The 26,841-nt window shown below is 42.5% G+C and overlaps 1 protein-coding gene across 1 annotated transcript; it reads right to left on the minus strand.

Annotated features, from left to right (window-relative positions):
• Nucleotides 1-985: 985 nt before the first annotated feature.
• Nucleotides 986-26,178, minus strand: STEEP1 (STING1 ER exit protein 1). Its single transcript, XM_038588177.1, has 7 exons — nt 25,946-26,178; nt 23,023-23,140; nt 9,003-9,044; nt 6,332-6,470; nt 5,696-5,785; nt 5,013-5,105; nt 986-3,822 (listed from the first exon to the last, which is right to left on the minus strand). Exons 1-7 carry the CDS (start codon nt 26,067-26,069, stop codon nt 3,760-3,762), a joined length of 669 nt encoding a protein of 222 aa, XP_038444105.1. The 5' UTR covers nt 26,070-26,178; the 3' UTR covers nt 986-3,759.
• Nucleotides 26,179-26,841: the final 663 nt, after the last annotated feature.

The raw sequence follows: 26,841 nt of genomic DNA on the forward strand, positions 1-26,841 counted from the left end.
CCTGTCTTGTGGATGGCCACCTTTTTGCTGTGTCTTCATGTGGTAGAGAGAGAGCTCTCTGGTCTCAAGAGCACTAATCCCATCACAAGAGTCTCACCTCATGACATCATCTAAACCTAATTACTTCCCAAAGGCCCATCTCCAAATCCCATCACACTGGGAGTTAGGGCTTCAACATAGGAATTTTGGAGGGGACATGATTCAGCCCATAGCATTATACAAGATGGTAACAGTGGAGGAACTGAGTGGAGAGTATACAGAAACTCTCTGAATGATCTCTGGTACTTTTCTGTACATCTAAAATGATTCAAAAATTTTTAAGGTAAAAAACTGAAGGTCAGGGGCACTTGGCTGGCTCAGTCGGTAGAATGGAGACCCTGGATTTCAGGGTCCTGAGTTCAAGCCCCACATTGGGTGTGGAGCCTACTTTAAAAACAGAACAAACAGGGATGCCTGGGTGGCTCAGTGTTTGAGCATCTTGCCTTGGCTCAGGTCGTGATCCTGGGGTCCTACGCTCCCCACAGGGAACCTGCTTCTCCCTCTGCCTATGTCTCTGCCCCTCTGTCTCTCATGAATAAGTAAAATCTTAAAACAACAACAACAACAAATAAACAAACTCAGGGTCGGAAGTGTTGAAGGTAAGAGCACTTCAGATCCCCAACCACAAGATCAGGCTGGGTCAGAAAGAAGACAGGCAGTAAGAGAATGGCAATACTGGGGGAAAACAAGAGGATCGAAGTTCTGTGAAGTACAGAAGCAGGTTTAGTTCACCCTAAGTGATGTTTTTTGTTTTCCTGGAGGAATATCAAACACTAAAAGCTCAAATGTAATGGACTGTGCTTTGTTAGAACTGAGTAAGAAGATGGAGTAGTCAGGTAAAGAAGCAGCAGAATAAAACATCAAGGAAATTAAGAAAGGAAGCTTTTTCCTTGAGAAAAGGAGGTGGTCCACAAGTGATAAGGATTACAAAGTGGTGGAGACAAGCTAGTTTTTAAAAAGCTTTTCAATTCCTCTTATGCAGTAGAATTACACTTTCAAATGTCACCATTATTACAGTGGAAAATTTTTACATTTTACTCTTTCATTACAGTTTGACAATCTGCAAAAACAAACACAAAAGAAAGCAGGCTAAGACTCTCCAAAATTTCAATATGGCTCTTTATAGTAACATTAAAACACTGTATTTGCTGCTAATATCCTATAAGAAAATAGAGACTAGAGAAACCATGTCATATCATTTTAGTAAGTATTTCAATATGAAAGAAAACATTGAGGAGCACATCTTTATTTGGTGCTAATGACACACTGATTTACAGTCTTAAAGATGAAACAAAATGCGTAATCTGAACCAGATGTCAAAATGGGTTTAGGGTCAGTAGCTAAGGACAAATAGTTCAGAAAATATGTGCAAGGGTAACGACACAATTGCTACAAGGAGACCTCTATGTGCCTTTATTTTTTTTTTTCTATGTGTCTTTATATCGCATTTTACTTGGTTTCTCAAAATGAAATTGCTATCCACTCTCAATAATAGATTTAAAAAAAAATCCCGTAAGACGGCAGCCCGGGTGGCTCAGTAGTTTAGTGCCGCCTTCAGCCCAGGGTGTGATCCTGGAGACCCAGGCTCGAGTCCCACGTTGGGCTCCCTGCATGGGGCCTGCTTCTCCCTCTGCCCGTGTCTCTGCCTCTCTCTCTCTCTCTGTGTCTCTGATGAATAAATAAATAAAATCTTTAAAAAAAATCCCATAAGAGTAGCAATTTAGCCTAGTTCTATAGTCAGATTTCTGGCTTGATCACTTCCTGGCTATGGGATCTTGGGAAATTTACACTCTTAGAGCCTCAGATACTCATTTATAAAATGAAAATGAGAACAGTTATATCTGTCTCATAGTACTGTCATCTTGTTTAAGATAATACCCATAAAGCACTTTCCATAGCATGTGACACATAGTAAATACCCACTAGAAAGTATTATTATCATCAGTAAACTACTACTATTTTTTATTATAAGTACTAATAAAATTATCACCCTTCAAATCTAAAAACAAACAAAACAGGTTTAGTGAACTATGAGCATGATAATAGCAATGTTAGGAGGTTGTGATGACAAAATAGAATTCTGGATTTCTAGAATTTTGGATTTCAGAGACTCTGGGCATGGCAGCCAGGCTGTAGTCACAGGAGTTTGTGACTAAAGTGGTGTGAAGGTAAAGGTCACTGTTTAGGGGTGAGGTTAAGGAATTGTAAGGAGATTATGGTTGGCTCTCCATATAATGTCAAAGTATCTTTCAGAATGAGGATAGGAAATGAGATGGAGAGGAAGACTCGGTTGCAAAGACCTCACTGGATGCAGGGGAATAACTTGGGAAGATGGTAACACAGCCCCACCCAGGATTTCCCAGGATCCCTGCCGCCCTTCTTTCTCCCAGTTCTCGCTAGCTCACATCTACTCCCCTACGCTAAATGAGGAAAAAAAAAACAAAGAAAAATGCCCAATTATTTCCCAACAGCACCTCACATATAGGTCCTGGGCGACTGCTAAGTGCAACCCATTGTGGAGAATACAAGGAGGTTAAAATCCTCTTCCAGCTGCAGCAGCTTGCAATAAAGTGAACAGATAAAAACATGTATGTAACACTACATATTGCTGTCTCTGAAACAGCATGATGTTAAATTTTTTATTTTTAAAAGATTGTATTTATTTGAGAGAGAGAGAACATGAGCAGTGGGGCGGGGCCAAGGAAGAGGTAGAAGCAGGCTCCCTGCTGAGCAGAGAGCCCAACTTGGGGCTCACTCCTCAGGATCATGACCTGAGCTAAAGGCAGATGCTTATCCGACTGAGCCACCCAGGCATCTCTAAATATTTAAATATACAACACTCCTCTACAAATAGCAAATGTGAAATACCAGACAGCCAGTAGATACTCTCAGTATCGGTTCTTACTGTCTCTCTCCTATACCCATGTACGGAAGCAGTACTCTTCTGAGCTGCTCACTGAGATGGTACTCACTTCGGTGGCTTACTGAGACCCCGTTTTCATTTACGATCTGAGCTGCTCTCCCCCACCCCTCATTCCAATTGGGCTGTTCCTTAAGTACGAAGTCTGATAAGGAGTAAGTCACCTATTGCTTTAACACTTGAAATAGAGGAAGCAAGGCTATGCTTTCAGGGATCATTTCTGTAATTTGTTACCAGGGAAGTTTCTCTGAACATGAAGTGAAGGAAGCTTTATGTAGATTCTGGCTTTTTGTAGATTTTTTTCTGACAGCAGAGAGATTCAAACCATAGCCAATTCCTGCCAGTCTAATAATAGAGTCACTTAAAAGAATCAGAATTGCTGCAACTTTAAATATAATCCATGATACTTTTCTCTGTGGCACATCATAATGCTTTTTTAAAACATCTTTAAACATTATATTAACTGTGAAGAAGGAAGGAGAATGGCTACTTTAGAAACTAGAGACACTCCAGCACTGATGTATTCATAGAGTTTCTACATAGCTGAAGAAGTTTGCATGAAACAGATAAAAAATAGTACAGAAGACCTATATACAGAAAGATTTAGAAAACCCATCTCTAGAAAGCAGGTCAGATAGACTCAAAGACCTCACCGAAGGTAGGAGGAATCAATGGGAAGCAATGTAAAGCCTTCTGCTGGGGCAAAAAGGTGGGCACCAGTCCATGGAGTCGAGACAAAGTTCTTTTTCCTCCTTATCTAAATGCTTGCCACCGGTTGGGGTTGAGAGAAAGGTCCTGATTCACTTGAACTGGTTGTCAATCAAGGTCCCCTTCATTTTTGCTTTCTTGGCTTCTAGTTCAGCCTGGAAAGGAAGACAAATATATGCCCCGGTAGGTGACACAAAATTCTTACTTTCCTTCCTTATTCTAACTGCCCAAACACCATCCTTTGGGTGCATTTAGTACAGAAACTTGGAACGGTGGTTGTCAAATCATTATGAATCTCTAGCAACTGCTTTCCAACCTGATATAATAGTCCACACCGAAAATGATGGGGTATGCATGGGGAGATGGAGTAAGTACGAAAGGTTGTGGTCAAAGGTGATCAGTGTGGGGCCCCTACATACCCCAGGTCCCTCAACGGGCTGAGGAAATCAGTATTGTGGTATACCAGTATCCCATTCCTGGATGAACAGGAAGAGAAACACGGTTCTAGAACAGTGTTACTTCAGGTTGTACAGTCCCTGAACTGTTTGTTACTGGCTCATGCAAGATATGTAAAATTGAGAGTCAGCACTTAGAAACTTCTATAGTAATTTGACAGAGCAATAATAAAATAAAATAATTGGAGTAATTGAGGCAAATTCCTTTTTACTGCACTTTATAAATGACAGATCTATTCTTGACAGATTGAAAATTTTTAAAAAGAGGAAAGCCCTGGTCCTTCATCTCAGAAAATCTGATAAGCGCTGCTCTAGACCACCATGGCAAGGTAATGTAGCTCCCAAGGCCCACCACCACTGTCACCAAAAAATCCTCCACAGTCATTCTAGAATGAACTGGTCCACCCTTAAGGCACCAATGCAGTGATGTCTGATTTTAAAGAAATATTATAAGCACATCATCATCAAGAAAACACAACTTGCAGGCACCATCAAACATAAGTGCGCATGCTCTATGATGAGCCTGTGAACGGCACAGAAACTTGGGGTGGTACCTGGGCTTTAAACAGCAATGAAGGCCCTGTCCTGGTAATGCCAATGTAGCACTACTGTATGCCCTCACATCGGAAGAGTGTCATGAAGCCCGATCTTGAACTCCTGACCTTGGACCACAGGCAGCAGATTAAAGTATCATTCTGGTCAGGGCTAGCTAACGAGTATTGTAACTTAGGGCCTGAACCCTGTGCTCACTAGAGCGGGGTACACCAACAGTTGGAGTCCAGGTGGCAGCCAACTACACCAGTAACCCCTGATAGACTTCCTCCAGGATTTGCCTGGCTGTTGGAGGGCCTTTCAGGCTAAGACATCCATGCTGCCCCCACGCCACTCACCAGCTCTTGCAGCCGCCTTTTGCTCATGCCTTTGCGCTCCAGCTGTTTTTCAATCACCTTGGCATTCTGTGCATACGAGTCGGCAACTTCTCTCTGGGGGGGGGAAAGAAGCACCCCTGAGCTGACAGTACTGATGAGTAACAGAGACTGCAAGTAGCCATTTATACTACTCGGGTCTCAAAATTTTTACTGAAATGGACTCTGTTCCCTTTAAACTCTTCAGCTTTTCAATAATCCAAGAGAGCTCAGGTTTCAGCCAAAAGCATTTGAAAAAGAACAGATAACATCTCTCTGTAAACCTCATTATACTTAAGTACCATAAAGGTAATTGCTACCACTGCTGAGGAGAGCCTCGTAAACCACTCAAGCTGGACTGGAAGGGACCTGAAACTGCTGAGTCCGATAGGTTTCAAACTGAAGAGGGATGAGAGATTTGCCCTCTGAAAGCATCTCAGAACACAGTATGAAAATACTAGTCCAACTCCCTGGTTGGCATTTTACAGATGTCCTTGAGATCTAGGGAAACAGGACCTGGCCCGGTGTCCTCTAGTCTCTTCCCAGCTGAGTGAGGCCTATGAGCAAAGTTTCTAATTATTTTGCCACTTGAATGGGCTGGCTTTAGAATCCCCTTCCCTTCCAGGTCCTCCCCCCAACCCAGCTTCCTTGAGAACAGAAGCACTCACAGCCTCAATTTCCTCTTCTTCCTCATCAATGGTAGACACCGTGACGGAGCTGAACTTGCCCATGTCTTTCGTCCGTTTGGTCATCATCACCTGGAGTCACAGGAGGAAGAATCAGTCTCACTCTCTGCAAGAGGCTCTGTGAGCCGTGCACACATGCATGCATGTAGTGTGTGCATGGCAACACACATGCACATGCCTGACTACAGTGGGAGGAGGTTGGGGGTGGTGACACACCTCTCTGGGACAGACTGGTCTATCTAAAAAGGCCAATGGGGTTTTTTTTTTCCTATTTGGATTATATTTTTTAACATTTGCCATCAAGGCTTTTAAGAGTATACTTAAAAATGAGCCTGATTCTTTCGTCTTAACTGTCCACACTGAAAAAACAAGACATTTCAAAGAAAACCAATGTGAATCAAAACCATACAATTTCTAATGTTACTCATGGGACAGCTATAAGAAAGAGAAAAGAACACATAATGGATGTTACACTGAACATCTGCTTACACATAAAAATGTCATTCTCTTAATTAAGAATTCATCCATAAAGGGCACTTTCTCATTATAATCTTATTTAAAAATGTAGGGCAATCTGTAGATTTGTGGCTATATTAACCAGTCTCCTTCAATAATTACCTTCTTAGGAGGCTCTTGTTTCTGAGTATAGATATTCGTTTTGCCAAAACCCTGGCCAAACTTGACCACTGCTCCATCCACAATGAAGGTCACGGGGGCATTCTTCGGCTGGGACTGATAGAAGAGTGGCAGTCCACACCTGCAAAGAGCAGAGTGTGAATCTCTGGGAAGTTCAGAATACAAATCTCCAAAACATGGATTCACAAAGTGCATCTACTTCATAAGAATCACTGAGGAATCACTTTAACAAGTAAGAATTTGTTAAAATTGCTGCTCAGATTCTCAGGTCCCTCCCTCAGAAGATCCTGATTCAGCAAATCTGGGAGCTGAGGCCTGGGAATCCGTCATTTTCCTCAGCATCTCAAGTGATTCTTATCATTAGACAAGCTTGGGAAATGCTAGTTCCTGCTACTGATTGCTTTCAAGTTAAAACTGCTGCCATTCTGGGGCACCTGGATGGTCTGGTTGGGACAGCATGTGACTCTGGATTGTGGGGTTGTGAGTTCGAGCCCCATGTTGGGTGGAGAGATTACTTAAAAAATATTTTAGAATAATATAAGCTTCTAAAAATATATATTTAAAAAACTGCTGGAGTGCCTGGGTGGTACATCCAATCCTTGGCTCAGGTTATGATCTCAGGGTCATGGGATCGGGCTCCATGTCAGGCTCCACACTCAACAAGGAGTCTGCTTGGGCTCCTCTCTCTTGCTCTAATAAGTAGATATATCTTTAGGGAAAAAAAACTGCTGCCATTCTTCCAAGAAGTAACTGGTGTAAAGGTTTTGTCTAGTTTTGTTTGGGTTTTTAGTGTCAAGAGGGAGTGTAAAGGCCCCACTGCAGTGGTCAGCAAACTAATCTGTGGAGTAATTGTTACCGTCATATTTTTTTTGGTTGGTCAGTTTTATTATACTTTGTCAAGTACATGAGGTAGACTCATTAGACATGATAAAATGGAGGGGGGGGGGGTGAGGTGCCTGGATGGTTCAGTGGGTGGAGTGACTCTTGATCTTAGAGTTGTGGGCTCGAGCCCCATGTTGGGTGCAGACATTACTTAATAAACAAAATCTTTAAAAAAAAGACATAAAACTAAGTAATAAGTTTCTCTAGTGTGGCTGGGAACTAAAAGGCCTTCTTAGCCATTTCCAGGCCTTGATTCTCCTAGCCTGAGCCTTCTGTAAGCCAAGATGTAACTATCGTTCCATCAACAAGATTAAACTTACTGTGGTTTTAGTATTCTCACTATTAATAGCCTAAAGCTCAAAATGTATATATAGCTTTAAAGAAGAGTCTCTAAAGTTCTTGGGTCTGTGGTCCTATAATAGGCTTTATAAATAAATCTGGATTACATTACACTATGTTCCATTCACCATATGACCCAGCAATTCCACCCCAAGAGAAAATGCATATCCCCACCAAGATTTAAACTGGAATGTTCATAGCAGCTTTATTTAGAATAGTCCAAACCGTTAACAACTCAAATGCTCTTCTATGGGTGAAAAGTGAAACTGGCACCATAGAATACTACTCAGCTATAAAGAAGAACAAACTATTAATAAACATAACAACTTGGGGGCGCCTCAGTGGCTCAAGTAGTTAAGCATCTGCCTTCAGCTCAGGCCATGATCTCAGGGTCCTAGGACGGAGCCTAGCTCAGGCTCCTTGCTCAGCAGAGAATCTGCTTCTCTCCTTCTCTCCTCCTCCCTACCGTGCATTCTCTCTCTCAAATAAATAAAATCTTTTTTAAAAATATAACAACTTGGATGAAACCCAGAAGCATTATGCTGAGTGAAAAACAGCAATGTAAAAGATACATATTGTATGTAATAGAACACATGTTGCAGAATTCAGGAAACATTCTTAGAAAAGGCAAAATCATAGTTGTAGAAGGCAGATCAGTGGCTGCCAGAGAGGGGGAAAGAAGGGGACTGACTGCAAGCAAAGGGCATATAGGGGACTGGAAACGTCCTGTAGGACAGGTGGTGGCAGTGGTAGTGTTACAGGACTGCATACTTCTGTCAAAACTTATCAGATTGTATGCTTAAGAAGGGCAAATTTTGGGGGCACCTGGCTGACTCCGTCGGTATAGCATATGACACTGGGTCTTGGGGTTGTGAGTTCAAGCCCTACACTGGGCATAGAGATTATTTAAGAAAAAAAAAAAAAAAGAAGGGTGGCTCGCCTGGGTGGCTCAGTGGTTGAGCACCTGCCTTTGGCCCAGGGCGTGATCCTGGGGACCCGGGGTCAAGTCCTGCATCGGGCTCCCTGCACAGAGCCTGCTTCTCCCTCTACCTATGTCTCTGCCTCTCTCTCTCTCTCTCTCTCTCTCTCTCTCTCTCTCTCTCTCTCTCTCTCTCTCCCCTTGTGTCTCTTATGAATAAATAAATAAATAAAATCTTTAAAAAAAGAAGGGCAAATTTTATATATAAATTATATCTCCATTTTAAAAATGACACTATGTTAAAAAAAAATTCTGTGACCAGCTGGTCAGAGACGTGATTTTGACTAGTCTGTCCAAGGAGCATATTGGTATTTGTGAAGTTGAAGTTCAAAGGCAGTTGAGATTATAAGGATAAAGATACAACAGAGGATTGTATCCACATAATTCTTTTCCAAACACATTACTGTCTCTACTTTCTTATGCTTGGAAACCACCACGCTGTTAAACACTTACTTTGCACACTTCTTCCTGTACTGTCGTTCAATCCCTTCAGGCCTGTACAGAAAATGGAATAAAAAAAACAGATATGAACAAATCTCATAACCTACCTATCCTCACTACCTCATTTCTTCATATGCTAAAAGGGCCTTTCAAAAGTTTGCATTTCCTAGATCAACCAGTTAGTTAGTTAAACCTGTTATTAATTTTAAAACATTCCTGCCTCCCACGCATTTCCTGAGCCCCTAATATGGGTCAAGCATCATCCTGACACAGGAGGGGAGGAGCAGGAGCTATAGTCATAGCAGTGGGCAGGGTCATGGTGATAAGAATAACAACAATAATAATACTAGCAACCACGTATAGAGCTTTTACTATGTGCCAGAAGCTGTGCCCAAGTATATATATATCAAGTCAGTTAAGTCCTATAACAACCCTGTGAGGTAGTCCTATTACCACTCCCATTTTATAGATGAAGGCTCCCTAAGTACAAACCAATCACATGATTTGTCCCAGGTCAGAATAGGTTGAATTCAAGCTGAGGCCGGCAAGCTTAAGAGCCCTTAAGGCTGCCTTCAGTAAGCAACTCTTCCACCCACCCAGATGCTTAACAGAAACCTGGACTCATCTTTGATTATTCTCTTTCCCTCATTTCCCACACCCAGTCCATCAGCAAATCCTGTGGATTTTTATCTCCAAAAAGATCTCAAACCTGTCTGCTTTGCTTCCCTTCCAGCCACTATTATCGCCCAGGCCACCAGTAGTTCTTCCTTGGACGACTGTCACAGCTTCCAGACTGGTCTCACTTCCCCTCCCCTTATTTGTTTCAATTTTTTAATAGGTAAAATGTATAGGGACACCTGGGTGGCTCAGCAGTTAGGCGTCTGCCTTTGGTCCAGGATGTGATCCTGGGGTCCCAGGATCAAGTCCCACATTGGGCTCCCTGCATGGAGCCTGTTTCTCCCTCTGTCTAGGTCTCTGCCTCTCTCTCTGTGCCTCTCATGAATAAATAAAATCTTTTAAAAATTTTAAAAAATAAAATCTATACATAGTACATAAAAAAAGAGTACAAAGAAAAGTAAATACCCTCCCCACCCACCCTTCACCCACCCAGGGGTGGGTGCCTCTCTTCCCTGGAGGCAAATATTCTTTCTGGTTTCTTCTGTTCCTCCCAGAGACAGTTGATGATACAAGCAAAGAATCCTTATTGATATATAAAGAAAATATACTTTATTTCTTTTCCTTTTTAGACAAATGTTGCATACCTTATATTGTTCTCTACTTTTTTTAAGCTTTATTTTTTTTATAAATTTATTTTTTATTGGTGTTCAACTTGCCAACATATAGAAAAACACCCAGTGCTCATCCCATCAAGTGCCCCCCTCAGTGCCCGTCACCCAGTCACCCCCACCCCACGCCCACCTCCCCTTCCACCACCCCTAGTTCGTTTCCCAGAGTTAGGAGTCTCTCATGTTCTGTCTCCCTTTCTGATATATTTCCCACTCATTTTTTCTCCTTTCCCCTTTATTCCCTTTCACTATTTTTTATATTCCCCAAATGAATGAGACCATATGTTTGTCCTCCTCCGATTGACTTATTGTTCTCTACTTCTTTATTTACTTAAAAATGTGTCCTGGTTAGAAAATATTTATGCAACTCTTCCTTACCAATTGACACAGGAGGTGCCTCATTCTTCATAAGGGCTGCATTGTATTCCTTTGTGTGGATGAACTGAAATGTCTTTTTACCTGTTGGATAAATTCCTAGAAGTGTATCCACTTTAAATTCTGATAAATACTGCCAAATGACTCTCTAGGGAAGCTGAACCGATTTACATTCCCACCACCAATGTGAGAGTTCCTGTTTTTCTCCAGTCTCACCAACACAGTATGTTATTAAAATGCATGACTGCCAATCTGGCACGTGAAAACTATGCTCTCATATTTGCATTTCTTATTTTAAGAAGTGAAGTTAGGCATCTTTTCATGTTTTATAGGCATTTGTGTTTTCTTTTTGGGGGTGAACTGTCAGTTTCTATCTTTCGCATTTTGAGTTGCCTTTTTACTTTAATTAAGGAGACTTTCAAATATTGACGGGCCATACAAATATTTCTTCCTCAGTTTGACATTTGTCTTTGACTAGCCCCCACCATGTGGAAATTTTAGAATTTTGTGCAGTCAAATCAATAGTAAGTGCATGCGAGCATGTGTGTGATATTCATTTAGGCCTTCCCTATTCTAAATTCATAGCTAACATACAAACTTTAACTGCTATTCTAGAATCTGCCTCCACTACTGTTTCACTCCAAACCATTCTTTAAACATATGCAAGAGTGGCTTCCTAAGACACCTAGAATAAAATCCAGACTCCTTACCATGGCCTACCAGGCACCAACTGAGCATGTAACTGGTCCCCCTTCCCCGTTTTATCTCACAGATGCCCTCTTTACCTTCCTATGAACAAGCCACACCAGGCTTCTGTTCTTTGAACAAACAAGTGGTTTCCTACCTCTGACCTTTCACATATACTCTTTTCTCTCTTCCTGGAATGCTCTTCTCACTTCTTTCCGATTCTCATTTTTGGGGTCTCAGTTCGAATACCACCTAGTCATAGAGACCTTCTCTGACCAACTTTTCAAAGAGGTTTTCATGAGATTCTCTGTATGAGCCCTTTGTTTCACTCACAGGACTTCCCATAATCATAATTACTTTATTTTTCTGTTATCCCATTGGACTGTAAGGTCCATGGGATCAGAGATTAGCAGAGATCATGCCTGTCTAACTACTCTATCCCCAGAGCAAAGTACTAGAAAGAAAACAGACATGCAATAAACATTGGTTTAAAGAATTCAGTTTAGTGAGGAAAATTAAATGGAGGTTAAGTTCTTTTTTTTAGAAGACTTTATTTATAAAAAAAATTTTAAAAATAAAAAATAAATAAATAAAGACTATTCATGAGAGATACAGAGAGAGAGGCAGAGACACAGGCAGAGGGAGAAGCAGGCTCCATGCAGGGAGTCCGATGTGGGACTCAGTCCCAGGACCCCGGGATCATGACCTGAGTCAAAGGCAGATGCTCAACCACTGAGCCACCCAGGCATCCCTGGAGGTAAGTTCTTAAATAGAAAAATGTATACTGTGTAATGGGAACACAGAGGTGGAAGCACCAAGCCTATGTGAAGCAGTCATGGAAGGCTTCATGAGGAGGTGACTGAAAGTCAACAGTCCTGGGCAGTGGGTGGCTCAGTCAGTTCAGCATCTGCCTTCAGCTTAGGTCATGATCCCAGGGTCCTGGGATCAAGCATCTGGCTCCCTGCTCACCGGGGAGCCTACTTCTCCCTCTCCCTCTACCCCTTTCCCCTGCTTGTGTGTGTGCTCTCTCTCAAATGGATAAAATCTTAAAAAAAAAGAGAGAAAGAAAGAAAGCCAACAGTCCTGATAGAAACTAATATTTCAAGCAGTGGGACTACTATGTGCAAAGCCAAAATATCACAGCATATTTAGGGAGTTACAAATAGTCTAATGTTATTAGGACTTTAAAAAATCAAGAGAGTATTACTGGTCTGACAGACATAAAAAGATGTGTAAGATTATACTACGAATGACAGTACGGCAACAAATTAGGTAAGCTAGATGAAATGGACAAACTCCTGGAACAATAGAATAACCCAAACTACCAAAAGTCACTGGAAAAGGAACAGAAAATCTGAACAGACTATCCCATGTAAAGAGATTTAATTAGTAATCAAAAAACTGCACAAAGGAAAGCCCAGGACAAGTGGCTTCACTGGTGAAATCTACTAAAAGAATTAATATCAACGCTTCACAAACTTTTCAAAAGAGGAGGAAACACTTCCCAGCTCATTGTAGAAAGCCAGTATTATTTTGATAGGAAAATCAGACAAAGGTTGGGGATCCTTAGGTGGTGGCTCAGCAGTTTAGCGTCTGCCTTCGGCCCAGGGCGTGATCCTGGAGTCCCGGGATCGAGTCCCACATCAGGCTCCCTGCATGGAGCCTGCTTCTCCCTCTGCCTGTGTCTCTGCCTCTGTGTGTGTGTGTGTGTCTCTCGTGAATAAATAAATAAATAAATCTAAAAAAAATTCCAGTTACAATAACATCAAAAAGAATAAAATACTTAGGAAAAATTTAACAAAATAAGTGCAAGATTTGTGCACTATAAAACATTGCTGAAAGAAATTAAAGAACACCCAAGTAAATGGAATGATATCTCATGTCCGTGGATTGAAGATTTAACATTATTAAGATAGCTATACTCCCTAAATGAATCTATAGTTTCACTACAAATTCAAGCTGTATTTTTTTTTTTTTTTTCAGAAACTGACAACCTGATCCTAAACTTCTCATGTAATTGCAGGGAATCCAGAATAGCCAAAACAATCTTGAAAAAGTACAAAGTTTGAGGACTCACATTTGCTGATTTCAAAACCACAAAAGCCACAGTAATCAAGACAGGGTGGTACTGACATAAAGATAGAGCAATAGAATGGAACTGAGAGTCTACAATAAATCCATACATATATGGTTAATTTATTTTTAACAAGGGTACCAAGACTATTCAAAGGAGAAAGGACAGGCTTTCAATAAATGGTACTGGAAAAATTGGATATCCACATGTACAAAGATGAATTTATTAGATCCTTACTTCACATCATCTAAAGAAATTAACTCAAAAAAAGTTTAACTAGGGGATCCCTGAGTGGCTCAGTGGTTTAGTGCCTGCCTTCGGCCCAGGGTGTGATCCTGGAGTCCTGGGATCGAGTCCCACATCAGGCTCCCTGCATGGAGCCTGCTTCTCCTTCTGCCTATGTCTCTGCCTCTCTCTGTGTCTCTCATGAATAAAAAAATAAAATCTTTAAAAAAAAAGTTTAACTCAAAATGGATGAAAGACTTAAACTAAGAATTAAAAATATAAAACTGGGACACCTGGGTGGCTCAGGAGGTTGAGCATCTGCCTTTGGCTTAGGGCGTGATCGAGTCCCACATCGGGCTCCCTGTGAGGAGCCTGCTTCTCTCTCTGCTTGTGTCTCTGCCTCTCTCTGTCTCTAATGAATAAATAAATAAAATCTTTTTAAAAAACCCTATAAAACCCCTACAAGAAAATGTAGGCACATACCCTCAAGACTTTGTTTTTTTTTTTTTTTTTTTTTTTTTTTTTTTTTTTTAATTTTTATTTATTTATGATAGTCACAGAGAGAGAGAGAGGCAGAGACACAGGCAGAGGGAGAAGCAGGCTCCATGCACCGGGAGCCCGACGTGGGATTCGATCCCGGGTCTCCAGGATCGCGCCCTGGGCCAAAGGCAGGCGCCAAACCGCTGCGCCACCCAGGGATCCCTACCCTCAAGACTTTGAATTAGGCAATGGTTTCTTAGATAACACTCCTAAAGCACAAGCAAAGACAAAAAAATAATAAATGGGACTTGATTAAATTAAGGGCTTTTATGCGGGGATCCCTGGGTGGGTCAGTGGTTTGGTGCCTGCCTTTGGCCCAGGGCGCAATCCTGGAGTCCCGGGATCGAGTCCCACGTCGGGCTCCCGGCATGGAGCCTGCTTCTCCCTCCTCCTGTGTCTCTGCCTCTCTCTCTCTCTGTGTCTATCATGAATGAATGAATGAATGAATGAATAAATAAATAAATAAATCTTTAAAAATAAATAAATAAAGACTTTTATGCTTCTAAGAATATTAGCAAAATACGATGAAAAGGGATTCCACAGAATGGAAGAAAATATTTGCAAATCATATATCTGATACCAGGTTTGAATCCATAATATGTAAAGAATTCCTACAACTCAACAATTAAAAGAACAAATATGCCAATTAAAAAATGGGCAAAGAATTTAAATAGACATGTTTCTAAGGAAGATATACAATGGCCAAAAGGTACATGAGAAGATGCTCAAAAAAAAAAAAAAAGAAGATGCTTAACATCATTAGCCAGCAGGAAAATACAAATCAAAACCACAATGAGGGCTCAGCAGTTTAGTGCCACCTTTAGCCCAGGGCCTTATCCGGGAGACCTGGGATCGAGTCCCATGTTGGGTTCCTTGCGTGGAGCCTGCTTCTCCCTCTGCCTCTGTCTCTCTCTCTCTCTGTGTCTCTCATGAATAAATAAATAAAATCTTTAAAAGAAAATCACAATGAGATACTACTTCATTGTGGTACCCTAGCTTCACACTAAGATAGCTATCATCAAAAAGATAGATAACAATTATTGGTGAGAATGTAGAGCAATTGGAACCCTCATACATTACTGATGAGAATGCAATCACTTTTGAAAATATTATACAAGTTCTTCAAAAGGTTAAACATAGGGCAGCCCCAGTGGCTCAGCTGTTTAGCGCTGCCTTCAGTCCAGGGCGTGATCCTCGAGACCTGGGATCAAATCCCACGTTGGGTTCCCTGCATGGAGCCTGCTCCTCCCTCTGTGTCTCTGCCCTTCTTTCTTTCTCTTTCTCTTTCTCTCTCTCTTGTGAATAAATAAAATATTTTTAAAAAGGTTAAACATAGAGTTACCATATGACCCAGTAATTCATAAGTATACACCCATGAGAACCAAAAACATGTTCCCACAAAATCCTGTACACGCTTACAGCAACATTACCCATAATGGTAAAAAAAAAAAAAAAATCTAAAAATTTAAAAAAGGGAACAGTCCAGTGCCCATCAACTGATGAATGAATAAACATGTGATATGTTCATACAATGGAATGTCATTCAGCCACAAAAAAGAATAAAGTACTGAGTCATTGTATATCATGGATGAACCCTGAAAACATGCTAAGTTAAAGATACTAGACACAAAAAGCTACAACATTTATGGTTCCTTTTTAGTCAAGTGTCTAGAATAGGCAAACACACAGATTAATGGTTGCCAGGGACTGGGTGAAGAGGAAATGGGGGAGTGAATATTAATAGGTACAAGGTCTGTTTTAGGGCAGTGATGAAAATGCTCTGGAATTGGTGATGATAGTTGCACAACCTTGTGAATATACTAAAACCACTGAATTGTACACTTTAAAATGGTAAGTTTTATGATATATGACTTACCCTCAACTAAAAATACTACATCTCTGAGGGTGGAGCTGAGACATTAGGACTTTTAAAAAACTACCCCAGATGGTACTAACACACCCAGGGTTGAGAGTCATTTCACAAAGGTGTATATGAAGAGTAGAATTGCTGAGGAATAGATTGTGTGCATCTTTAGCTACACAATAATGCCAAAGGACTTTCCAAAGTCATTGTAACTATTTATGGTCCTTCTACTACTGCAGAGACTCCTACCTGCTCTTTGACAACACATGGGTATTATTTTCCCAGCTGAGGGATAAAGAAACTGGGACCCGTAAAGGTTAAGTGACTTGCTCAAGGTCACAAAGTAGTGCTGCTTGGAATAGAACTCCAAAGTCTGTGCTCTCCACTATCTTTAACATTCCGCCCCTCCACTTACAAGTATCGCTTATGTCAAATGTGCAGTGACTCACTAACATCATGCAACTAGGGCCCTAGCACGATTTATGGTTCTGTGTAACTTCTGGTTCCTACTGGGACTCTAAATTCAACCTCAGCCTGAAGAGAGAGATTCACTATACAACAGACTTCTAGAATCCTGAAGTCAGCCAATCTCATAAGCTTGAGCTTTTAAAACACAGGATTTCAAATATAGGGGACTATATAATTCTCACTGAGTTAATTTTCAAATACCAATTCCAAATGGGATTTTGTCAAGTTTACAAAAATGTATCTATTCAAACTATGTGCCAAGAATCAAACAAGATATATGAAGGGTTTTGAAAGTATAAGGCAGGATTCTTGCTCTCAAAAAGTTCATCTTGGGCAGCCCCGGTGGCTTAGCAGTTTAGTGCCACCTTCAGCCCAGGGCGTGATCCTGGAGACCCAGGATCAAGTCCCACGTTGGGCTCCCTGCATGGAGCCTGCTTCTCCCTCTGCCTGTCTGTCTCTCTCTCTCTGTGTCTCTGTCTCTAATAAATAAAATCTTTAAATAAAGTTCACCTTGATACCAAGATGCTAATATAAGTGAGACTTGATATTTAACTGATATAAGGAAGTAATTAATATGAGCTAGATCTCTGCACTAAATGACCTTGGTTTTCTTTCCTACCCTTAATCTCTAGGAATATGTGAGGGAGAGAAGGCCCAAAACAAAACATTCTCCTGGTTGTGGCAGTCTCTAAGATGGCCCCCAATATTCCCTGCACCCTGGTACTGATACCCTGCATAGTCCCCTTCCAAAACGAACAGAGCTGACCTGTAATACCAATAGGACACTGCAGAAATGATGGTGCATGACTTCTGAGTCTTAGTCACAAAATATATCATGGCTTCCACCTTGCTCTCTCTTGGATTACTCATGCTATGGGAGGCTAGCTGCCACTACACAAGGATATTCAAGTGGCCCTATGGAAGATCATTGTGGTGAAGAACTGAGGTTAGCACTCAGCTGCCAACCATGTAAGTTCCACCTTGGAGGTGGAACCCCCAGCCCTAATCAAGACTTCAAAATGACCATACCCATGGTTGACCTTTTAATCAAGCCTCATGAAGAGACAGGAACCGCCCAGCTAAACTGCTGTTGAATTGCTGACCCACGGATACCATATGAGGTGATAAATGTTGTTGTTTTTAAAAAAAAAAAAAACACATCAAGGGGCACCTGGCTGGCTCATTTGATAGAGCAAACGACTCTTGATCTCAGGGTCATGACTTTAAGCCCCACTTTGAGCGTAGAGCTTACTTAAAAAATAAAAAGAGGGATCCCTGGGTGGCGCAGCGGTTTGGCGCCTGCCTTTGGCCCAGGGCGCGATCCTGGAGACCCGGGATCGAATCCCACGTCGGGCTCCCGGTGCATGGAGCCTGCTTCTCCCTCTGCCTGTGTCTCTGCCTCTCTCTCTCTCTCTCTCTGTGGGACAATCATAAATAAATAAAAATTAAAAAAAAAAAATAAAAAAATAAAAAAAAATAAAAAGAAAAAAAAAACAAGAAGTACCAGGAGATGAGGATGAACAGGCAGGCCAAGGTGAAATCATAGAGAGCCTTCAGACTTTCATTTTACCCTGCTAACCATTATTTCTAATAATGTACTCCACCATAACTCCTAAATGAAACTGGATAGGGGAAGGGGAGGAGTCCTTAAATGGTTGGGCTCGACTCTTCCCCAAACACAGCAGCTTTCCGCTTATGTATACTTCTGGACAAGCACTTCATTTGAAGAAAGGATTCATTGTCTAAAGATGTTTGAAAGCACTGCTGTAGGTGATGAAGAGTCACTAAAAGATATGCAGTAGGAGACCGATGTAACGTGCATTTGAGACTATTCAGGCAGTAGACAACATACTGGAGGAGAATAAAATGAGAGGCGAAAAGACCAGATAAGAGGCCACTTCAACAGCCCAAGCAAGCGATGGTAGGTACTGGAATGATGGCATTGCAGCAGGGCTAAACAGAAGGAGGTAACCACAAGAGAGATTAGAAGGTAGAGTCAACAGGACATGGTGAGCGACTGGATGTGTGCATGGGATGGTGGGGTTGGGGATGGATCAGACAAAAGGAGGACTGGTTTGCAGATTCCAGCTTGGGCCACTGCACGAATGGAGGTGTCATCACAGGAGGAGAAGGAAGGGGGATCCCTGGGTGGCTCAGTGGTTTGGCGCCTGCCTTTGGCCCAGGGCGCGATCCTGGAGTCCCGGGATCGAGTCCCACATTGGGTTCCCTGCATGGAGCCTGCTTCTCCCTCTGCCTCTTTCTTTCTCTTTCTCTCTCTCTCTTTCTAAGTCTATCATGAATGAACAAATAAATCTTTTTTTTAAAAAAAAAAAAAAAGGAGGAGAAGGAAGGAACTATGTTTGGCTGATAGTTAGAGACCTGTCTGCAGTGGCTTCAACACAATGGTTTGTTCTCCTATAAAAGACATCCAGAAGGGGGAGCGCTCAGGGTTGTGAGATCAAGCCCTACATGGGCTCCATGATGGGCATGGTGCCTCCTTGGGACACACTCTGTTTCTTAAAAAAAAAAAAAAAAAAAATTGTGGTTTATGGCAGTGACTGGGACCTAATAATGACAGTGATAGAGAAAGCTCTGCAATTCTTGTGGCCTTTCCTTCCTAGTTCCAGGATGGCTGCTGGTGTTCCAATTATGTCCATTTTCCCAAAAAGCAGGAAGGAATAAGAATAGAAGAGTAAAAAGGCCTTTCCTCAGAAGCCCTACCTAACAACTTTGACTTCTATCCCTTTTACTTGGCAAAAGTGAAGTCACATTCAGAATCTTAAGGGTTTTTTTTTGGGGGGGGGGGCGCTGGAATATATATCCTAACTTTGCAGACACCAGTATATAGGTGGGTATAAAAGAAGAGTGTCACAGTGGTACCAGGTCAGCTAAACTGCAGTATTTCCCATATTAGAGAAATGATGAGCTTGGCCTTAGTCATGTTGGATCTGAGATAGAACATCAGGTGAAGAGGCAGAGGAAACAGATCTACAGTTCTGGGTATGGGAGAGAAATGTAGGCAGATCTAGATTTTATGAGTCATCAGCATATAAGTGTAACTGATGCCATGAAAGATCATGAGAACGTCCAAGGAGAGTATAAAGAGAGAGGGGATAAAATCAAGGTCAAAGCCCTGGGAAATACCAACATTTAATGGGCTCACAGAATCCAGAAGACTGAGAAAGCCAAAACATTGGGAGAATCTCAAGAGCAGCTTCACAGAAATCAAGGAAGGAGAGCATCAAAGGAGGCATGATACAGAGATACAGACAGAAAAGCACTGGGTTTACAACCATGGGACTGGTGGATGGGAAAGAGGGCTGGGGGAACAAGAGTGTCAAAAGAGAGGAACTTTAAAAAAAAGAAGAGAGGAACTTCAGAATGGAAGACTTGGAGGTGGACAGTGATAGGTTCCAGGGCATACGTACTCTTTTTTTTTTTTTTTTTTTAAGTAGGTTCCACGCATGGAGCCCAACGTGGAGCTCGAACTCATGACCCTGAGACCAAGACCTGCTCCAAGATCAAGAGTCGGGCATTCAACTGACTAAGCCACCCAGGCGTCCCTTGGCTCCAGGGCATATGGCAGGCAGACTGCTTCATGTTTAGCAACCAGTGCTCTCAAATACAGCAGGCTAAAGAGGAAGAGCAGGCTGAAATTCCACCCTGGCCAGCAGGGGAATGCACTAGAGTGGGCCACTGGAAAGACTGCTCGTGATTAGAGCAGGAACTATGTCAACTAAAGGGGAAGCTAACCCTGCCTTGTTGGTAAACTCTAAGAACTCTCCGGCCAGGGGCACCTGGGTGGCTCAGTGGTTGAGCATCTGCCATTGGCTCAGGTTGTGATCCCGGGGTCCTGGGATTGAGTCCCGCATCAGGCTCCCTGTGGGGAGCCTGCTTCTCCCTCTGCTTATGTCTCTGCCTCTCTCTGTGTCTCTCATGAATAAATAAATAAGTCTTTAAAAAAAAAAACTCTCTGGCCCAACAGAGTCACTTGGCCAGAGGCCACAAGCCTGGGCAATACCTAAGGCTCAGTCCCAAAGCTGGCTCACTTCTAGGACCAAGTTGGTTGGATTCCAGGGTTCCTACTTCAGCTTAAGGCCACTCCGTTTTCTGGCTTAGAGGTGAGGGCACCTACCTTTCAGTGCCACAGGGACCTGTGGCCTGGCTGTGTTGTTAGATCAGTTTCTGTATTTTTTTAAACATTTTATTTATTTATTTATTTATTTAAGAGAGAGTATGTGTGCATGCAGAAGCAGGGGGAGGGACAGAGAAGCAGACTCCCCCCTGAGCAGGGATCCTGATGCAGGGCTCAATCCGAGGACCATGAGATCATGACCAGAGCTGAAGGCAGATGCTCAACCAACTAAGCCACCGAGGTGCCCTTAGATCAGTTTCTGTATTAAGTGAATAATATACATCCATTCAATATATACTAATACTGTTACACATTGCTATATGTAATTATGATATACATATTAAATATATAATATCTTAGTGATCTTAAAGACAGTGCGCAATTTTCAAAATCAGAAAACTAAGTAAGGGTTAATGAAGGGAGAAAAAACACAAGACAACAGGTTTTAGATTGAACATCTTACTTGTAAACTTCCTATGTATCATAATGAAGGGTTTCCCCATGTATCCCAAAGGATATTCCTTTGTAGATTTCATCAAATTTTATGATCTGGTTGTATTATCAGCCTAAAGTTGTATCTTGTATATAACCAACTTTCTCTTCTGCTGCACAATTCTAGAAGCCCAGTTGTCAAAATGGTGCTCAAGGCCTGATTTGCTATTGAATGTCACCTAGCGGTACTTCTGATTCTTTTCTTTAGTATGGGTTGACAAGAGTTTGGTTTCTTAACATAGTACCATGTCAGCCTGTCGCTTTTCCCAGCTCAATAGTAGAATACAAGCTCCATACAGGCAGGGTTCTTTGCTTGTTTACTGGTTGTACTGGGTTGGATGGTATCCCTTAAAGCCATGTCCTTCCAGGAACCTCAGAATGTGACCTTATTTGGAAAGAGGGTCGTTGCAGATATAATTAGTTATGATGAGGTCATGTAGATAGGCAGAATGTGCCCTTAATCCACTGTGAGTGGTGTCCCTATAAAAAGAAAAGAAGAAAAACAGAAACAGGGAGAAGGCCAAGTGATGATACAGAGACCTTAATGTTGCATCTACAAAAGCCAAGAAATGCCAAGGACTGCTGGCAACCACCAGAACTAGGAAGGGTCAAGGAAGGATCCTCCCCTAAAATCTTCAGAGAGACCATGGGCCTGACAACACCTTCATTTCAGACTTCTAGCCTCCAGAAACGTGAGACTATTTCTGTTGTTTTAAGCCACCTAGTTTGTGGTACTTTGTTACAGGGGCCCTACCAAACGAATCCACTGGCACATCGTAGGCTTCTAGGACAGTACCTGGCACAGAGAAGGAGCTCAGGAAATGAAATGTACATGAGGGAATGTATGGACTTTTTAATTCCCTACAACCGACTTCTCTGTGGCATCAGGCACCTGTTGATGACCACTCTCCCCAGAAATACGCACTTCCTGATACTCTCTCTTCCTGTTTCCCACATGGCCAGGTTCCAAGTACTCTGTCTGCTTTTTAAATGCCAACGTTTCCCAGGACTATATCTTCAGTCCACTCTCTTCTTGCTCCATGCTCCACATAATGTTAGGCCTTTCCAGGTTTCAATTCCTTATCTCAACCAAGGACTCCCAAATCTAAAACAGATCTAGACATGTCAGTCCCCTGCTTAAAAGAGAGAGATGTCTCTCACTGGCAGGTAAGGTCCAAACTCATCTACTTTGGCATTTCACTCTGTCCCCGTCTCAGGATGCATGAACCCCTTCCTATAAAGTAACCCAGGCTATAGTCACCAAGGACCATTCAAATTTCCCAAGCACACCATAAATGCTCCTTTCAATGCTTCCATATTCCCTCCATCTGGGATGCTCCTCAGCCCCCTTCATCTCCTTAGTGAGATCCTAGTTCAAGGCCAAACTCAAATGCCATCATCTTTTGGTGCTTTTCCTGACCACCACTCAGGAGAATGACCCACTCCCACCTGTTCTCCTGTAGCTTTCTGCTCACCACACCAGCACTTTATCATATCACAACAGGTGGCCGGTCCCCCCCACAAAGCCATGGGCTCTTTAATGGTAAAGGCAGCACCTTATTCATCTCCACAGAGGCAGTCTCTAGCTGAGTACCTGGCACATGGCATGCTCCAAGAGATCACAGGCTGAATAAACTCATTCTACTTGGGAAAAAACCCCACCAAATTACAGCTCTCAAATAGCAACAGAATCACATCACAACAGCATTTTAACAGAGCACAGCAAAGGTACTGCTGCATTAACAGAAGGTAGAGAGCTAACACAAACATCGAAGGGCTGGGCCCATAAGGAAGACCTGGTTAGCACGAGGTAGGGTACTTATATTCTGCACAACCTGACCAAAACACATCAAGGAAATCCTAGACAGAGGGCATCGACCTCTTACCTCCGAAGATACATGGTCTCCTCATCTTCTGTGTTACAAAACTTGTGGGCATGTTTGGCAGCATCAATCACACGGGACCGATCCCGGGGCCTCATGGGCAATTTCTCTAACTGACAGTCTGAAGAAATGGAGAAAGATTCGGTCACTAGAGCCACTGAAAAATACCCTGGGGCAGTTGCAAGTGTTCAGTGGGGCCCTCGGCATTGTAACTTTTTACTAAAATTACTGTGCTTGTTGAAGCCTATTATTCAATTCCCCAACTGAAAATAACTTGGTGTCAGAAGATCTGGAGCTCTGTGACCATCTTGCCATCCTTGGCAAATTACTTCCTTTGTTTTTTTTTTCCCTTAAAGGATAATAAGTAGGTGACAATATCTCAAAAATCCTTTCCAGCACTGCGAGTTTGCTATGAGTGTTTCTGTGATTGTGGTATGCTTAGTTTGTGTTCTAATGCCTGAGAACCAGACAATCAAGCATCCGGAAATCCCTAAGAGGAAAGCATTGGGAAAAGTGGTTAAGTGCTTAGAAAAGGAGAGAGGGTCAGTGATGTGCTACATGTGGTATGCAAATGACCTCAACCAGCTCGAAGAGTGTCAACCTGAAAACAATAAAAACATACAGGAAATAAATGAGGAGCATTTAAAAAGCAGATGGAAATTGATATAATGCAAATTAAGTACCCACAGGGTTACAGGGAAGTGATCACAGTGATTCGAGATTAATAGAGGAGAAGGAGGGGGAGTTAGAGAGCACCAGGCAGTTCGCATGTTCATTAATCTTCACAATGACCTGCTACAGTAGACATTTTGTATTCCTAATATAGAAATGAGGGAATTCGGACACCTGGGTGGCTCAGTGGGCTAAGCATCTGCCTTCGGCTCAGGTTACGATCCCAGGGTCCTGGGATTGAGCCCAGGCATCAGGCTCCCCGCTGAGCTTCTCCCTCTCCCTCTGCCTGCTGCTCCCCCACCCCCCACCGCCGCTTGTGCTCTCTCAGTCTCTGTCAAATAAATAAATTTCTAAAAAGAGATTTTTTAAAAAATAGAAATGAGCGTATTGAGGCTTCCTTGCCACACACTTACTAAAAACACCAAGAATTCAGGTTCAACTCTACGTAATCAAAAGAGAACTCATTTACACAACTAAGATGCGAGGGCATTCTCCATACCAGGTGCAGTGTACCAGGTGCAGTTCAAACACGGTGCTGGGGATTCAGCAAAGGGCAAAGCAAAGTCCCTGCCCTGATGAAGTTTACATTCTAGTGGAAGAGGCAGAAAATTTAACAACAAAAATTATATAACATGACCTTGGATAATAATAAGTGCTAATAAAAAAATTAGCAGGATATTAAAGAGGATGGACAGCAATCCCAGAGAGTCATAAGTGCTACCAAGAAAAATCCGGCAGGGTAAGAGAACAAAGAGTAACAAGGTGCCATTTTAGATAGTCAGGGAAAAGCTTTCTAAGGAAAGGACATTTCAGCAGGGACCTGAATGAAATAAGGAAGCACCAAGGGAAGAGGTTCGAGGCAGGAAAAAATACCAATCCCAAAGGCCCTCAGGGTAGAACATTTTGACACAATGAAGAAAAATCAAGAAGGCTACTGTAACTGGAGTGCAGTGAGCCAGAAGAGTGTTAGGAGGTGAAGTCGGAGAGGTAGCTGAGAATCTGATCATGCAGGGTCTAGGTATGGACTTTGGTTTTACAGGAAGACACCAGTTTGGAACAGGATTCTGGTTGTGGTGTGGAAAACAGACCACTAGAGACAAAGAGTGGACAAGAGTGGAGAGTAAGAGACTGTGGCAATTCCAGGTGAGGGACAATGGTGGCTTAGAGTAGAGTGGCAGAAATGGAAGTGGTAAGTAGTAGTCAGATTCTGGATAGATTTTCAAGGAAGTACTGGCAAAATGTGTTGATGGATTGGATGTGTGTAAGGTAAGAGAAGTCATGATTGATTCTGAGATCCTGGTGAATAGTGGTACCACTGATTGCACTAGGGTGGAACAGTGGAGAACTGGACTTAGGAGATCATGAAGTCGATTTGAACACGAGATCATGAAGTCGATTTGAACACGATCGCTTTAAGAGACCCATTAGACATCCAAGTGAAGACATGGATGCTGGAGTTTGTTAGAGAGTACGGACTGCGAAGAGGTGAGAGGACTGAGCCCTAGAACATTGCAATGCCTAAAAATCAGAGTCAGAAAAGGAGCTAGATAGTGACCAGGGGCAAAATCAAAGTAGGAGGAAAATCAAGAGTGGAGTCTTGGAAGCAAATGAAAAAAAAATGTTTTAAGAAGGCTGGAACCATCATCTCTATCAAATGACAATGAGAAGAGGACTAAAATGAGCACTGATAATTGACCACTGAGACTACTAACAGGTTCCGTTACTGACCTTGACAAATATGGTTTAGATGGTGAGTGGGGAAGGGAAGCCTGCCTGAAGTGTAAACAGGGAATGAGAAGTGAGGATGCAGAGACAGCCAATACAGGCAACTCTTTTTAGAAATGTTGCTATAAAAGAAGCAATGAAATGGGGTAACAGCTGGACAAGGATGTAGGATCAAGGGAGGGTTTTATTCTCGTTTAAGATAAGAGCTATGACAGCATCTCAGCATCCAGCAGAAAAGTTACAAAGGTTCTGAAGGCGGAATGGGAGGAAAGGAAAATAAACAGTTTATTTTTTCTGCAGAAGGAATTTAGTTTTGAGGGAAGTCTGGATACATTCACAAGGTTAAACAGAAAAACAGAATAGCTGCCCCGGAGTGGGGGCAGGGATGTGTAGCGAGGATTTCGGCGGAGCGGCAAAGCCCACCAATCTTTAAAGAGACGCGCCTCCCAGATCCCAGCCAGAGGAAATCCACCCTGGAGACCCCGAAGTTTGGCTTCTTGCAGGCGCCCTCGGGTTCCCGACTACTCACCCAGCACCAGGACCATCTGGCCACACAAGCAGTAGTAGACGTGGAGGGGCTTCTCGCCGTCGTCATACTCCTCCCGGTCCCTGGTGTCGGAGCACACTACCGACCGGGACACTACTTTAGGCATAGTTCGGGGGAGAAGCACAAAAACTCAAGGCCAAAAAATTGTGGTCGCGCAGAAATGACGGCAGAGACACGCGTCGAGCCCTTTCCCAGCCGCAACGCTGGTCACGTGTCAGTAGGAGTCCGGTGGACTTCCGGGCAGTACCATTAGGCCGGGATGCGCGGGGGGGTCCTCAGCCTCTCAGAACCTCCTTTGCTTTGGCCTGAGTTAGCTGGGACGGCTTTACTTGGGACGCCCTTAGTACTACTTCAATTATTCACGTGTATTTCTGTACACGTACGTATATGCAGACACATAAAACCAGGTAGAACAAAGAACTGCATTTACACGTTATAGGCATAATACACGTTTTAGGTGTGCCTCTAAATATGATTTTGATTTTAATGGCTGTATTCTGGATGAGTCCCTGATGAAGTAGAGGTATTTTTAAACTTGAGGTAGAATTCATATAACATGAAGTTCATCCTTAAAAGGGTATAATGCCATGGTTTTTAGTATATTCACAAAGTTGTGGGACCATCACCACTATCTAATTCTAGAACATTGGGCAGCCCTGGTGGCTCAGCGGTTGAGTGTCTGCCTTCAGCCCAGGGTGTGATCCCGGGGTTCTGGGATCGAGTCCGGTGTCGGGCTCCCTGTATGGAGCCTGCTTCTCCCTCTGCCTGTGTCTCTCTTTGTGTCTTTCATGAATAAGTAAATAAAATCTTTAAAAAAAAATTCCAGAACATTTTCATCATCCCCAAAAGAAATCCCATATAGTTAACAGTCACTGCCC

This window comes from Canis lupus, chromosome X (genome assembly GCF_011100685.1).
Source record: "Canis lupus familiaris isolate Mischka breed German Shepherd chromosome X, alternate assembly UU_Cfam_GSD_1.0, whole genome shotgun sequence".
Lineage (NCBI taxonomy): Eukaryota > Metazoa > Chordata > Mammalia > Carnivora > Canidae > Canis > Canis lupus.